The sequence below is a fragment of the Acanthisitta chloris genome, unplaced genomic scaffold, assembly GCF_000695815.1.
Source record: "Acanthisitta chloris isolate BGI_N310 unplaced genomic scaffold, ASM69581v1 scaffold21853, whole genome shotgun sequence".
In the NCBI taxonomy this organism is placed as follows: Eukaryota; Metazoa; Chordata; class Aves; order Passeriformes; family Acanthisittidae; genus Acanthisitta; species Acanthisitta chloris.
The window spans coordinates 7,636-23,639 of record NW_008666851.1 but is presented as its reverse complement, the minus strand read 5'-3'; the positions used below and the strand labels follow the sequence as shown (position 1 = coordinate 23,639).

At 38.9% G+C, this 16,004-nt stretch overlaps 1 protein-coding gene across 3 annotated transcripts; it reads left to right on the top strand.

Annotated features, from left to right (window-relative positions):
• Positions 1-811: 811 nt before the first annotated feature.
• BIVM (basic, immunoglobulin-like variable motif containing) lies at positions 812-14,625 on the top strand. Of its 3 annotated transcripts, none has more exons than XM_009072295.1 (10): positions 812-1,417; positions 2,758-2,884; positions 3,765-3,860; positions 3,948-4,052; positions 5,835-5,929; positions 7,196-7,328; positions 9,243-9,314; positions 10,182-10,265; positions 12,104-12,200; positions 13,126-14,621. In XM_009072295.1, exons 1-10 carry the CDS (start codon positions 928-930, stop codon positions 13,414-13,416), a joined length of 1,590 nt encoding a protein of 529 aa, XP_009070543.1. In that variant the 5' UTR covers positions 812-927; the 3' UTR covers positions 13,417-14,621. The 3 variants fall into 3 exon arrangements, with proteins under 3 accessions (XP_009070543.1, XP_009070544.1, XP_009070545.1); XM_009072296.1 differs by lacking the exon at positions 9,243-9,314 and adding an exon at positions 8,364-8,366 and having other exon boundaries at positions 13,126-13,899; XM_009072297.1 differs by lacking the exon at positions 9,243-9,314 and having other exon boundaries at positions 13,126-14,625.
• The last annotated feature ends 1,379 nt before the right edge of the window (positions 14,626-16,004 follow it).

The window sequence follows — 16,004 nt, the reverse complement described above, 5'->3', positions numbered from 1 at the left end:
CTCCGGGCGGAGCAGCGACCCGAAGTGCCGCAGAGCCGGGTCTGGAGAGGAATTCCTGCCTCCCTCCGCAGGGTTCCCGTCTGCGGCGCGTGTCGCCTCCCCGCAGACTGCCGAGATGACAGATAACACACACGCTGTCAGCTTGCTCTTTGGAAACGGTCGTTTAAAGCCAGCCAGCCTTCTAAATCTGTTGTTGGTAATTCTTAGCGTCCACAAACAAAACCTCCTTCTCCTTCACACATCTCGGAGGATAGGAGGCACGTAAAAATAAACGGGAACCCTTAGCAGCCATAGGAGGGAAGCAGTGGAAGGCAGCGAGGGAAGTGTTGTCAATTTGCAATCGATGGAGGTTATAGTTACTCTAATTGTGTGCTTGAACTTCACTTGCAGTGAAAGTAGGCAGGATTCGTCAGAGTTAAATGACCTTAAGTTGCTGTTCCTGTGATTTATTGATGTGTATGAATTATTTTGTACTCTGCATTAACAGTGTATTGTGACTGTGAGGCATAGAAAGGATCAACCACAACTGTGTAGATTTAAGAAGCTTTTAATTTTTTCTTTTTATATCTTTTTAGGCATGTGCTGGTTTATATGTGTATTTACTCATTATATCTTTATCACTGTATGCATGCTGTTGGCACCTCAAAGAATAAGAAGTGTTTGTAGAGTTCTAGAGATGCTTAGGAAAAGGCACCATGTATGTTGTGATGTATTTTCAAGGGTATTTCAGCTTTTATTAGGTATTTGTGCAAATAAGCTTTGTGCATGTTTTATGTTGATTGAGACACCTGTACTAACTCTCATTTTCTTTCAGGTACCTCATTGATACCTTGCAGAGGCAATGGAGGCAATGACGAAAACCCTGTTGTAATTGAAGCATAAAGAAAAAATATTTTTAGCTGTTCAATACTCTTTTAGTATCATTCAATGCCTACCATTTCAGAAGATGAAAAGGAAAATGGTTCTGGAAATAATGGAAACACTGAGAACAGACCTGGGAAAGAATCCCCAGAAGCTTCTCTTCGCGATCCTGTGAAGCCATACTGCATGTCAGACGCCTCCACTGCATCCTTGGTGTCTAGGGGAGATGGGCACTACCCATGGGGATGTCCTGTGACTCACACAAGAGAAAAGTTTTATACCATCTGCTCAGACTATGCTTTTTTAAACAGAGTAACATCTATTTGTAAAAGCCCAAGTGCTTCAGTTAGTGCCTGCCTATCAGGCAGTGCTGCCTTAAATGTTGGAAATAACACACCTAGCTTACTCAGCATTCAAACTGGTGCTTCAGACATAATCTACAGTGAAGATGCTAACTTGGAAAGCTTGCCTGGCAATCTTGGAAAGCTTCCACTGGCATGGGAAATCGACAAATCGGAGTTCAATGGCGTGAACACAAATCTGAAGAACAAAGGAGGTGAGATGGGGAGGATGTGATGTGAAAGGAAAAGACTTCATGTTTTGAGCTGGTATGCAGAAGGTGCTGGCCAGCACGTGGAAGTGCTATGGAAGAGCCTGTACTTCAATTCAAAGAACCTGCTCATCAGGAAAGGAGAGATATAGTAGGAGTGAAAAATCAAGTGTAGCTGCTTGGCAAAGTGACTCTAAAACAAGGCTGGCTTCTGTTTCACTATGTGTGGACTTCCTGGGGTATTGTTTAGGGTGGCTTCTGTTTTGTTTCACTGCCCCTGTTTTGTTTCTTTTCTTTTAATTGGACCTAGTGCATTGTGCAGAGGTTACCTTTTCCTGTTAAGTACGGGTTTGTCACTTGCCTGACTGTTTCAAGATACTTCAGAGATGTGTTTTGTGTTTGTTTATGACAAGAAGTCAATGAAATCCTGACAGTTGCCTAGGAAAGCAGCAGGTTTCTGTAACAGAACTTTATTTCAATTTGCTGTATGTACACAGTGTTAGGGAACCCATTTCTCTCAAAGCACCTTCTTTCTCTGCCTAGTCACAGATTGCAACTGTGAATCAAGCACTTGCATACACAATTGGGTTTCTTTGTCCTGTAATCCTTCTGCTTATCTGGAGCAGTCTATGTATTTCTGTTTTCCTTAGTGGCTTGACTAGCTAGTCAAACTGCAGTTTAGCAAATCTTAACGACATTGGCAAGTTGCCATTGTCTTTTCATGTGTACATGTAGTGTGCTTAAATAAAAACAAGAAACAAATTTTAGCATCTTACAGGATGGACATATTTTCTGAAATGCATGTGGTATATTTCATCTGGATATGATGGCTTCAAAATGGGACAGAAATATTCTCACTCTGGGATGTGGCCCAACTCTCCTTTACAAAAAGGAAAAGACCTCAGGTGTATATTGTTCTTACTAAATTTACATCTAAGTTTTCATCAGTGACTGTAGCTGGTTGCAAGGTGGGCAGTGCAAAAAAAGCATTTCATAATGTGCATTTAATGTTAGGAGATGGGAGACCATACTGGTCTGAGTGTCTATTTCTGGGACGGCTGATTTAGCGCATTAGAATAATCAGATTGACTTCTCTCTCTAAACAGTGGGACAGGTCATCGTTTATTCCATTCATGATCTAAATACCATGTTGTTTACAAAGCTAATGGCAGCTTTACAGACCTGTGACTATCTTGCTTATGTGTTTGAGCTTTTGCCTTTCAGTAAATGTTTGGTCCCATTTTCACTTAACACATTTGAGGTGTATGCTATTACTAAAAGTATTTAAGAAGCAAGCTATGAAAGGTAAACTAGGCATTCATTGGTTTCTGAAACCTGTTTTGCAGGCAACATGAAGAAACAAGGGACAAAGAAAAAATCCGTGGACAAAAAAAGCAAACAATGCAGGGAATGTCCTCAGCGTTCAGCTCTTGAGGATGTGAAGGAGAGGAAAGTGTTGGATCTTCGGAGATGGTATATTTATAAATTGTATTTAAGATTATCCCAATGTAGTTTGTCAGTAAACACCTTTGCTAGTTACCTGATTTCAAACTTACTAATAATGTCTTCATAATTTTTGTAGTGGAAATGGGGATGCATTAAGCATAGATACACTGTCTCATGTTCTACAAGAAGAATGAGAGCTTCTCTCAATGCTGAAATTCTAAAAGCATTTTTCTTTCTAAATATATTTTCTTTCAGTAATAAGCAAATTTATTGTGAAACAAAATGCAAGTTCATTAGCATGGTCAGGCAAAAAGTAACTGTAAACATACTAGATATGTTTGACTGCTTTTCATTGGGAAATGCTTGACCAGAATCTGTCAGTTCTATACAACCATTATCACATTAATATAGTTCACGAAATTCACTTAGTTTAATGAATCTATCTGGTTCTTACTCTTGTCTGTGACATCAGAAAATTAGAGTTAACCTACGGAATCTGTGACCTGGAATGACATTCATTAGTAGATTGGTAGAGATACAGTTTATTACAATATCACATGTTAGAAGAGACTGGAAAAAAACAGACATTGTGTTAGGGCAGAATAATTTTTTTCCTACAGGATCATTTGTACAGAACTTGCATGAGGCTGTTAGAAATCTGACTGATTTATATGAAATAGGATAGTAGCATCTGACAAAGATATTGGTTAACATATTTATTCAATGTCGTTGGGTATTTTTCAAAGAAAACAGTTTTGCTTTTTGTTTGTTTGCAATACAGATGACATAAAAACATTTGCTATTACACAGCACTATAGTGACATGGCACACAGAAAAGTAGTTCAGGTTGGTCCTGTAACTAAATCAAGGATGTTTACTAATGTGTTTAGGGTTTTTTTTGTTTCAGGTATTGTGTTAGCCGACCTCAGTACAAGACTTCCTGTGGAATTTCATCCTTAGTGTCTTGCTGGAATTTCTTATATAGTACGCTGGGAGCTGGAAGGTAAGTCACACATATACTGCTTTGCCTCTAGAGTGTCTAAAATAGGTTGCTAATTACTTTATTAAACAATACTTTTTTCTTTTTCAGTTTACCACCCATTACTCAAGAAGAGGCTTTGCATATACTGGGCTTTCAGCCCCCATTTGAAGAGATTAGGTTTGGTCCCTTCACTGGAAATACAACTCTAATGAGGTATGTTTGGTTATTTTGATGCAGCTAAATTGTTAATATATGCAAGAATAACATAAACCTAAGAGACAGAACCTCTTAAAATGCAGTAGTAGTTCATTTATAAAAAAAAAAAAAGTGGCTGACACAAGTTAATCCTCTTAAGTTGTAGGTTAATGAAGCATACTTGGGTACTCTGACAATACCCAAAGAAACTTTTCAAAGAGTTGTTTGCACTGGCCATTTTGTATAGTGCAGTGTTGCTACACAGGTCAGGTGGATGTGAAATTCTATTTGAGTTTTGGTTCAATTTGTTTAATGGTTGTATAACGAATCCAGTCTCCTCATTAGAATATGTTTTCCTTCATTTTCCTGTTTTTGAAAATGCATGCTAAATGCTTGCTAATGTCACTGAAACAGCCTGAAAATGCAATTGATACATTAGCAGCTTTATGTAAAATATAATTGAAGAACTGAAAATGAGAGAGTGAGTGCTGCACCTTTGCTGCAGTGGAGTGATTCAGGAGGAGGAGGGGAAAACAAACTAAAACAAAAACATGGAGCTGGAGTCACAGAACACTTTAACTTTCGAACTTTATATCACTTCTGCTTTGCTGTTTTCTGATATTTGTAAGTTGGACCTAAACTTTGTACTTTTTTTGGTATGAAATTCATAAGGAATTTTAGGATTAAGCAGAGCCAAGGAGCATATTGTAGTTTTGTGTTGAACATCTTGGCAGAGCTTTGGTGTGTTAACCCCCTGTGAGATAAAAAAAAAAATTGCAGTGTTCTTCCTTGCTTCATGAGTTGCATTTGATTTAGTTAAGTTTTTTTGAAGGCAATATATAGTGTTTGGCTCAGCAGGTTGGTGCTGGCTTTGAAAATATGGCAGCAGTCTATTCTCTAATGGTAGCATACTGGCTGGATCATTGAACAGTGTCCTGAAAAATCTCCTTGTCTGCCTTAAGAGACTCAGATCCAGAATTTGTTAGAGCAACCCTTAGGGACCAAGCTGATAAAATGTTCTGTCTCTTTATGTCAACAGTTTATACAGACAAAAGTTAAACTTGTAATTCTTCTTTGATTTCCCCTGTGAGTGTCCTGCATGCTGCAGAGAAGTTCCTTTTTTTCCTTTTTATTATTTTCTATTTGGTCACATAATTTTAAAGTACTTAGCAGACTGGGAAACAGGAGTGCTGGGAGCCAACTGCATCACCCAGCATAGCCTGATGACTGAGGTATTATCTTCAGACATGTGAATTTTTATCTTCTAATGTGGAAAAATTGCAGTCCTGTCCTCACTTGCTGCTGCAGTGAGGAGTTGCAGTATGGGACTCATGTAATGCTTGGGCTTAGTGAAGTTTATGTGACAGAAAGCCAACATACTGTGCAGAGGTCCTGCCTTCTGGTGTCTTGGATTTTGTGTCACTTACAAAGGAAATTTGGTGCTGTGGAGTATGGTTGTCTTTCTGAAGGCTGAGTAACTGCAAGTTAGAGTTGACTGGACTGAGTAGAATAGGACCAAAATTTCACATCAAGACCTTTGGTTATTATGGATCTGTGTCATGTCTGAAAAGGCAAAATGAAGGTAAAGGCTTTGCTTATTCATTTCTCTCTCCATGATGTGTTAAGTTTAGTTTACATTAGGCACCATGGTCATCTACAGTCTGTATACTAGTGGCAGGTGCTTAGTAGCACACTCAGACTTTTTTTTTCCTAAACTGTCAAGCACAGGAAAAGCCAAAAGAAATAAAATTGCATTTAATAACTCTTGAGTTACTACAATCTTTAAGCTTATTGTTTCAGATGGTTTAGGCAAATAAACGATCACTTCCATATCAAGGGATGCTCATATGTTCTGTATAAACCTCATGGGAAGAACAAGACAGCTGGAGAAACTGGTACGTAACTGATCCTAAAGCATTCATTTACAGTAGATAAACTGAAAACTCCTGCAAAGTGTAGCATGTGACAGGACAAAGTCTGTAAGTAGTACTTCCAGTTTGAGATAAGGTATCAAACAGCTCCAAATCGCCTGATTTTTTTCTGTTTTTACTTTTCCTCTTATTTTGCTCAAATTCTCATTTGTATGTCTATTATGATGAAATATATTCCATGCTATATATTCTGCCACTTCAGAACTGGAATTTTAAGGTATCCAGGAGAACACTGCATTTCCAGTTCTGTGTTGGTGTGTGGTAGGATTTGTTTTCTGTCGTACACTGGGAGGAACAACACAGTTTAGTTTCAGCTTTTTAGAAATCTGTGTTGTATAAAAATCTGGAATGTCCAGCATGAAAGTATTAGTCCTTAAATAGATGCTTTATACTTTTAAAAAACTCAGTTTTAGTGAACTGATCTGTTCTGCCTGTCTTTAGCTAACATCTGTCTCTAAAATTAGCTCAAGTAGCTTATGAAGCTGCATTTTTAGGTCTATTTTTAAGTGTGCTGCCTAAAAAAAAATTTTACTTTCATACACAGCTTCCTAGCCTTTGGTATAGCCTGGGTAATTAATTATCTTCTAGCTGGAAGGTTCTTTAAAAGCATAAAACCATCCTGAAAAGTTTTGGGGGAGATTATTAAAGTGGAAATAATTTTTGTTCGTTCTTGTTATTCCGTTTGAAAATTCTGTCATGTTTCAGTGCCTCTTCTAGTCTTTTCCTGAAAATGAGCACTGTGGTCATATTACAAAATATTGTATACCCAAATTTGTTCTTGAGACTAGGAAGCTCCAAGGAGCTCATGATACCAAATGTTTGAAAGCTTTCAGGGGTTTCAGTAGCATCATTGACATGTGCTACACCTGACATGGGGCAGGGGGATGGCCTTGTGTTGCAGTGTGCATTTCCTAGGTTAAGAGATGCTTTTTGTTCTTTTTTTTTTTTGGAACAAGGAATGTTTAATACCATTTTGATCTAAATGCAAAGCATACTTTATATTGCATTTCCCTAGTACAGACCGTGTGGGAGATAGTATTTAATTTCCTGCCTGATATAAAATAACAAGAGGTTTGAAATCAAAACTGTATTTTATGCATGCCTGTCAGGTCATGGCATCTAATTTCAAAAGCAGTATGGCTATTTTGTGTTATCAAATAGGTCTCTTTTGCTGAATGTGTTATGCAGGATCCAAAGCCCCCTGGCCTGTAATCTGATCTCCCTTTGTAGCTGCAGGGGCCCTTGCAAAGCTGACACGTGGACTGAGAGATGAATCAATGGCCTACATCTACCATTGCCAAAACCATTATTTTTGCCCAATTGGATTTGAAGCAACCCCAGTAAAAGCTAGTAAAGCCTACAGGTAAGATACTGTGTTTATGCTTATTTTAGTGGAGGAAACATACAAAAAAGTTTCCTGCAACTTGTTACTCTTTTTCTCCCTAAATAACATTTCAGTCTGTTCTAAAGACATTTACGTCTGAACTAGCCAAACACTGCACTGTGATTTAAAAGGATTGACTTAAAATTAGCCATAAATAAGTAGACTAGGTTGAGAGAACTTAAACCAGAAAACTACGAGTGGTACTAAGAAATTAAAGACATTTTAGCCAGATACAGGAGCCTAGTTATTTACCTGAAGGCTAAGTGAAGGTAACTAGTCTGAAAAATAAAAACATATAGGCTGAAAAAAGCCAAGTGTTTTTTAAGGCAAGACAGTAAAAAGTCAGCTAATTATGGGGCAGTCTGTTCCCAGAGAACTTGGAGGGGAAGACAAAAGAAGTGTGTGTATGTTGTGATTTTTCTTTATAAACTAGAAGCAACAAGCCTACAGGGATATTAATCCCTTATAAGGTGGTTGTGATATAATTTACATTTAAAGAAACCAGTGTTTGTGTATGGCAAGAACAGGGAATGGGTAGAAGAAAGAAGCCAGAAGAGATCTTTGGACTAATACAGTATGTTTGACTTTTTTAAACAGTGCTGGAGCACTTCTAAAAGTCCAGGAGAATATCAACACATTAGTTGTTTTTGGAATAAAAATACAATTACCTGAATAATTTCAGATTTGTCAGGGGGAAGTTACTCAGGATAATATGATGTAGTAGTTGATACAGGTTTCAATTAAATACAGGTTTTTAAAGGAGATAATAGCATTGATATTCATACTGAGTTTAGGGAAAGGCTTGCATTAAACCCACAAATTCTAAGTTTGAAAATATTAATCTTTGACACAATTTATGGTGGCTTTTGCAAGGCCAACTTGCTGCTCTATGTAGTAGCGTGCTCTGTGTAGTAGGATACTCTTACGTACTCTATTGCTGAGAGTAGTTTGGTTTACCTTGTCACAGAATCATGTTAAACTGGATTTCCTTTCCCAAAGTAGTGGCAAACACAGTAGGTATTGGAGACTTCTGTGGGACTTTCTTGAGTGTCAAGCATTGGTCAGTATCTGTTAGTACAGAGCATAAGAAGAAAATCCCTGGCAAAACTAGCAGATACCAATAGTAAAATGCTAAACTGTGAAAAGAGTAGGTCGCTGGTATAAGGTGAGCCTCAGTCTTGCAATTTGCTTGCCAAGCAGTCTGACTTGAGCTGTGTAGAAGAGGTAGGGCATATACAGGAATGGAGAATGCTAGCTTTGCTTTTAGAGTTGAAAATGGTAATCATTTGGAGATAGTAAAGCATAATCATCCTAATGTAATTTGTTCCCAGTGTGAGTCTGACCATAGGGTTAATGAAAGCTGTGAGTATGTGAACAAAAGAATACAGTTTTCTATTAAGGCTGCATTCACTGACATGTCAGGTTGGTGAAAAGAGTATGGAAAACATGCCCCTAATAGAAATCCAACACATGAGTCTGTTTATTACCAGAACATTAATGGCTTACTTATTTGATCAGTTACTAGTGGTTATTTTAAAGACAATATTAGGGTTTTTTTCTAACAACACTTCTCTTATAACAATGTGACATGAAATAATAAGTTCAAGGAGCTTTTGCAGCCTTAGTTTAGGCTGGAGATCAGACCAGAAGAGCATCCTGTTTTCTTCATATCTTTTGATCTTCCTGAGAAAAAAGAAAAGTTCTGGTTCCAGAAGCACTGCCAATAGATTCTGTAGCAGTTCTTATTTACCTGTTTTTGCATTCTAGTTACAAAGGAAAAACTTTTCTTTAAAAATCAAGCTAAGAAACATTTTCAGAAGTGGGTAGATAGATTGGTAGGCTGAGCTTAGAGACAGTTCTTAGGTTACCCACAGACTTCCTGTATGATCTTAGGTTGCTGGATTTGGACTCGGGAGACCTGGGTTCAGTTCCCAGTTCAACCACAGACTTCCAGTGTGACTTTAGGTAAGTCAATGAATCTATCCTGTGTCTTGGTTTCCCATCTGTGCAATGATGGCATACGTTGTTATTTTACAGGGGATTTTTTACAAGTTAGCAAATTGTTGCAAGCAGTAAGGTCATATGCTGTCTAATACCCTAGGCAGAAAAATCTCAGGTTTTGTTACAATTGAAACTGAAGTAGTTTTTCACAAGCTAATTATACACAGGAAGTCACAGAACAATCCTGTGTATCCCATCAGTCTGCTCTGACATTTGTCACGAATTTTCCCTGACAAGGTTACTGCAGGCCTTGAGTTTCTTGGAATTAGATCACAAACTTGAACTAGTGTCAGGTGAAGGGTTTGGTTTTTAATATGTGGTATTGGATGCTTAGGAGGAAGAAGCTGAAGTTACCTGTTGTGTTCTTACAGGTTACCCTACAGCTGTTAGTAACAACTGTCAGCAGAAGTATAGTTTAAAAATAGTGGAAAGGACTCCTTCATCACTGTTACACATCACAGATAAGGGAGGAAGATGTTCGTTCTACATTCATGTGGCTTTCTCCAACTCTTATTTCTGTTGTTACCTATATGTTTATATTTAGATCATGTACTAGTCTGCCTTTCATCCAAATAGCACTAGTTTTAATGAAAATCTGTCTTCCCAAATAATATGCAATAGCTTCTATCTTGCTTCCAGGCCTTGTGAAGCAAGAAGGTTCTCTGTATGTAATCACAAACACTGTTTATAGCACAGGAGTGGGTTTTAGCAAGACTGAGGAAACCATTTTAATGTTAGAAAATCCAAAAAAGAACGATAGAATGTTAACATCTCTTTTTCTTTTTAATATGCACAATAAATCTTACTAGGATTGTATCTTCTATTGAACAGAGGTCGTGTGTTGCAGCAAGAAGTAGAATATTGGATCTTAATTGGAGAGCCAAGCAGAAAGCATCCGACAATACACTGTAAAAGGTATGTTACTTGATAAGAATATAAAGCAGTGTTTTCTTTCTAAAAATTTGTATTTCTCTACTTAGTGTTAACCACGTGAATTTTCAGTTCTTTTCAATGAATATATATATATATATCTAAGAGAAACAGGTGCTGTTCAGTGAGAAGCTTTGTGTTTTGACCCCAAGGCTGGCTCTGCAGTTTTGTATCACATGTCAGGATACACGTGGGCTGCTGAAAACCTAAGCCCATTTTTCTTGTTTGAGTATGACACAGCTCATGTTAGTCAGGAAGAAAAGACACCTCAGTTGTCTGCGATCATGCCAGTTGCAACCTTGAGGCTGTACAACCCTTGGAGGAGTTTACACAGCAGCTGAGGACATTCACAGGCTGTGTCTGGGCTGTGCACAGGATATTCTGCTGCTACCAAGATCTCCTAGCTCAGGTGCAGGTACAGCCTGTACTCTGTTGTGTTATTAGCTTATCTGTGCATTAAAACAGTACATTTCTGATGAGGTCTGGCCCATGCAAAGTTGGTGTCTAAACTAGACATACAGACTAGGAGAGCTGGAGGTTGCTAAATAGGAATTTCATCAATTGGTTATATTTGTCATGATAAATTGATAGAACCCCTTTCTCAGCTTAACTTGACTTTATTGTTCGTAATGCTTAATAATAATTTCTGAAATCAGGGAACAGTGCAAAATAGTAGTTTTTCTCAAGAAACTAATTCCATGGCCAAAACATATGTTTTAGCTAATAGCTGCTCTGTCACCCTTGAGTTAATTATGGAGTGATTTTCCTTAATACATTAGGAGAAGAGCAGTGAAAACAAATAATCGTGATAATACCTTTTTTATTATTTATTTTGTCAGTAATGTGACTATGTCAATAGCTACAAATACCTGAGTATTTAGACTAATGAGATTAAGTGCAACAAAATTAAATTCATATTATCTGTGTGGTTACTGTGCTGAGAAATAGCATATTATAGATCCCAATGACAGAACTTTGTCCTGTGGTATGTAAGCTACAAATGACACAGGAAAAGGTTTCTGAATATAGAATAAAAATCTCTGTAATATTAGTTTTGGTTGTGGAGACATTCTTCCTTCTGCTACACTCCCAGTGAGAGCTAGCAGAAAGGTCTGTGCTTAAGGTAGGAGGGCAAATGCTGGGGCAGAAATGCATTTTCTGCGCTTGGAGGGTGATGTTAGAGAGAACCACATAATCAGACATTGGTAGACATGAAAAGGCAATGTGTAGGTTTCAAGAGGTCTGGAATACCAAGATATTTGTTTCGGTTGGGCTAGAAGGAACTGTGAATCCCTGAAGAACTGAGTGAATGGGGAATGATTGAATTGATAGTTCAGAATTAAATGAAGTGGAGGAGGGAGTTGTGATGAGAGCTGTCTGGTAAATGCAGATTTAGTGAGCAAAGAAACCTCAAACAATGACTTGAACAAGATAATATAAAAGGGTAAGAGAGGTTTAAATAAAGAAAAAGGTAAGGTTTCTCCTTGCCTAAACCACACTTTGCTTCTTCCTGTCACAAACTGGTGAATTAGTAAGCAGAAGGTATGTAACTAATGACTCATAGTACTCTTACTCATTTTGAAAGGTATTTCCCAAGAGCAGGAATAATCACTGTGAATGCTTTGATTAAAAGTGATGCTTTTATATCTAGCTTGATGTCTCTAATACTGAGTCTTTTATATCTTTGCTCATTCATTTATCTTTAAATCACTGGTAAGACTATTTAAAGCTCCAGGTCTGTATTTGTGTGCATGTGTATGTGAGTCTTAGTGCTGCTGAGGTTTCATAAATGTCATCAGAGTCATAATAGTTTTATTCTGTAGGTGGGCAGATATTGTCACTGACCTAAACACTCAAAATCCAGAATATCTAGATATTCGACACCTGGAGAGAGGATTGCAGCATCGAAAAACAAAGAAGGTACTCACTAAGATGGGAGGAAATTCCTGGTAGATTTTTGCTAACTTGTTCATATTCAGCAGTGTAAGATAACTTCTCTAAAGAAATTAGTTATGTTAAGAAGTATTGCTGAAGACGAAAGTAAAATGTGCGTACTTGCACGCCGGAGTCTTTTTTATTGACTTGCAGGACAAGATACAAAACAGCAGTAGCTTGGCATTTGTTAGGATGAACCAGGATATCTGTATACAATTGGTCACAATATTTAATTTGTCTGTTTTGAAATGTAGCTGCAGCTAGTATAGAAATATTCTGCAGACAAATTACAGACCCTTTGGGGCATGACCTAGCAACATTTATGTGGGAAACAAAGTACAATCAAGTAGGATTGGGCATAAAAGAATGCATGTGTCTCCCTTGTGCAGACTTATTGTCAATGCATGTGGCTTTCTTTCCTATAGATAGGGCTGTATCTCCTGGGTGGAGGATGTATTTGTGATTTGCAGATTGGAAGTCTATGAGAAATAATAGACGGAAGAGATGATTTCAAATGTGAAGACCCTATGGAAGACTGTGTCAGCAAGATCAGAAGGGACCAGAACAGATAATTTCTGAGAAGGTAGCTAGAGAGTAAAACAACTAGCAGAAGATAAGTGATAGTGGCCTATGAAAGATAAAATGGATAACTTAAAAAGTGAGAAAGAAGACAGTAATTGAATCTGGGAAGCAATGAAAACGGATTGATTTGAGTTGTTTGTTTGTGGTTATGGTTTTTTCTTGGTTTGGTTTGGTTTGTTTCTTTTCTGGTTTGTGTGTTGTTGCATTTTTTTGTTTGTTTTCTTTCTTAGAGAATTGTATTACCTGCCCTGATGTTGATTTCAAATATCTGTGTATGTTAGAAATTCACCTGTGTGTATTTAACAAAGAACCTTTCTACTTTGATTAGGTTGGAGGAAATCTTCACTGCATCATTGCCTTTCAGAGACTTAACTGGCAAAGATTTGGTCCTTGGAATTTTCCGCTTGGAAATGTTAGACAGAATAAACAATCTCAAACACAAGGACAAGGAATTTCCAAGTCTGAGAGTGAAGACAATATCTCTAAGAAACAACATGGACGACTGGGTCGATCTTTCAGTGCTAGTTTTCATCAAGAATCTATGTGGAAGAAATCTAATCTTCGTGAGAGGAGGAACAGTGGGTATCAGAGTTACAATGATTACGATGGTAATGATTAAAATTAACTTTAGATGATAGAGCTGATATATTAAAGTTAGTTTTAATCAAGACATATTAGGGATCTATTAGTCCTAGAATACATATGAATAGAAATTATGGTGTAAGATACAGCTTCATAATTATTAAATCAATCTGATGATATGGTTGAAATGAATGAGATCTGATGTATAAACTGACAGATAAGCACAGATTATTGTACTTTTGAAATCAAAGGTAAATATGACCGCAAAATCAATCATTTCTTTTTGAAATAATTGTACTATGTCCTGATCTGTTAAAACAAAGCAGATTGAAATTAGTCAATGTAATAAGCCAACTTCATTGAAAATACTTGGTGTTCAAAAGCATGAAAAATTATGATATGACTTTATAAAAAAGGACTATTCTGCAAATGGTGTAAGGATACAAGCAAACATTGCCTTCCTTTTTAACACTTCATTTTATTAAGGCTGCCCATATCCAGTGAAAAGGAAAAAAAGTCACATAGTTTAGAAAACCTAGTCATATTTACACAGTGAATGTACATTCTCCATGTAGTTCCCAGTAGACTTCTGTCAGTCAGATAATCATATCTTGTCAAGCCAGGTGTCAGTTTCACTTCCCTTACCTGGTTGCCTGTTTTAGACTGTGAGGAGTTGCCTGTTTGAGGATGGACCTTCTCTATTGCTTTTGTTCTGTGGGTATAGTGGCTGAATTCTTATCCTGGAGCCTCTTGAGAGCGTGGACTCACTTAACACAAGCTTGTGAATTTCAGTATTAAAAAGCTGCATTAGCCAAATGAGCTAGCTGAACACTGCGTTCTGTTGGCAGTTCTTTTCCTTATTCAGTCTTAAAACCTCTGTCATTTTTCTGCTGCTCTTTTCATTTTGTATGAAGGGGGTGCAAGTGCCGAAAACTGCTGGCAGCCCCAATGGATATACCTCTCGGCCAGCAAACAATTCAAGCTTTTTCAGGTGTCCATGTGCAGTCTCTATTTTATTTTCTTGGGTTTTTTTTTCCTGATTTGAAATTTGTTCGGTTCTTTGCCCAGGCACGTCTCAACAGTTGTATTGTTCTGTGTAAAAATGTTCATACCTGCACAAGGATTAATTTTTTGACATAAAAAAATTTGTCATGGAATGCAGGGGTTTTGTAGGTTGCTGCTTTTGTTAACCAAAACCGGGAGACTTTTAGACTTTTGTTCATTCAATAAAATGTGTTTTATAGCTCGTTGTTTCCTTTTCATTTGACCTGGGAATGATGACCCTACACTTAGCAAAGGTCTTCAGGAAAGTAGGTAAGTGATGGATCAGAGTTGCAGCTCCTGCTTAGCAAAGTAATCCTGGAGGTGAGATCTCTTCTCATAAGCCTGTGCAGTCACTGTGACTTCTACTGTTTAATTTCCCAAAGCCTGCAGCCTTATGACTGAACAAAACCCATAGGTTTTGAAAATTTAGTTTCCCGATGGGCTATTTTCAGATGCTGGTTTTGCAGGCTGAGTTGAGTATGAGGGCTCGGCTTTCTTTAGAATATTTGAGCTGTGTTCTTTTGGGGGATTTAAGACATATCCAGAGTTTTATGTATGTCTCAAAAGTTTTGCTTTATAATGATGGTTGCACAGAGGAACAGAGTGTCTCCCGTGATGGTAGCTGCTTAAGTAGGCCACTGGTTTTGGGTACCACAATACAAGAAAGATATTAAGCCATTAGAGGGTGTCCAAAAGAGAGCAACAAAGATGGTGAAGGACCTTGAGGGGAAGCCATATGAGTGCCTGAGGTCACTTGGTCTGTTCAGCCTGGAGGAGACTGAGGGGAGACCTCACTGCTGTATATAACTTACTCAGGAGGGGAAGTGATGGGGCAGGCACCAGTCTGGCACCCAGTGACAGGGTCTGAGGGAATGGCTTGAAGTTGTGTCAGGGGAGGTTTAGGTTAGATACTAGAAAAATGTTCTTCACTCCGGGTGGTTGGGCACTGGAACAGCTCCCCAGGGAAGTGGTCACAGCCCCAAGCCTGACAGAGGTCAAGTTGGACTCGATGTTCCTCCTGGATCCCTTCCAACTCTGAATATTCTGGGATGGAATTCTGGGTTTACGGTTATTTCTGGGTTGGGTTGGAGACTTCATCCACAGAGTCGGTAGCATATGAGATTCCTGGACTAGAAGGAAGCTCCTCGGGCTCCCGCGGCAGGGACCTTTCCCTAGGGCTCCCCAGGGGCAGTGCGGGGCTGTGGCTGGAGCGAGGACAGCCCGAGCTGCAGGCAGAGCCTCAGCGGTGTCAGCGCAGGCTCTGCGGACCGGGACACAGCTCTGAGCACCGGGACACAGCTCTGAGCACCGGGACACAGCCCTGCGGTGCGGGACACAGCTCTGCGGACCGGGACACAGCCCTGAGCACCGGGACCAGCGCCCGAGCTGAGCCAGCTGGGCCCGCACTGCGCGGCCCCGCGGTGCTGGGACGGTACTGGGACGGTGCTGGGGTGATACTGGGGCGGTGCTGAGCGATGCTGGGAGCGATGTTGGGGGCGATGCTGGGCGATGTTGGGCGGTGCTGGGGTGATACTGGGACGGTGCTGGGGAGATGCTGGGGCGGTGCTGAGCGGTGCTGGG

Coding starts and splice junctions, on each gene's coding strand:
- BIVM (XM_009072295.1), top strand. CDS start 928: ATGCCTACCATTTCAGAAGATGAAAAGGAAAATGGTTCTGGAAATAAT. Junction 2,885..3,764: donor GTGTTGGATCTTCGGAGATG/GTATATTTATAA, acceptor TTTTTGTTTCAG/GTATTGTGTTAGCCGACCTC. Junction 12,201..13,125: donor AGCATCGAAAAACAAAGAAG/GTACTCACTAAG, acceptor TACTTTGATTAG/GTTGGAGGAAATCTTCACTG.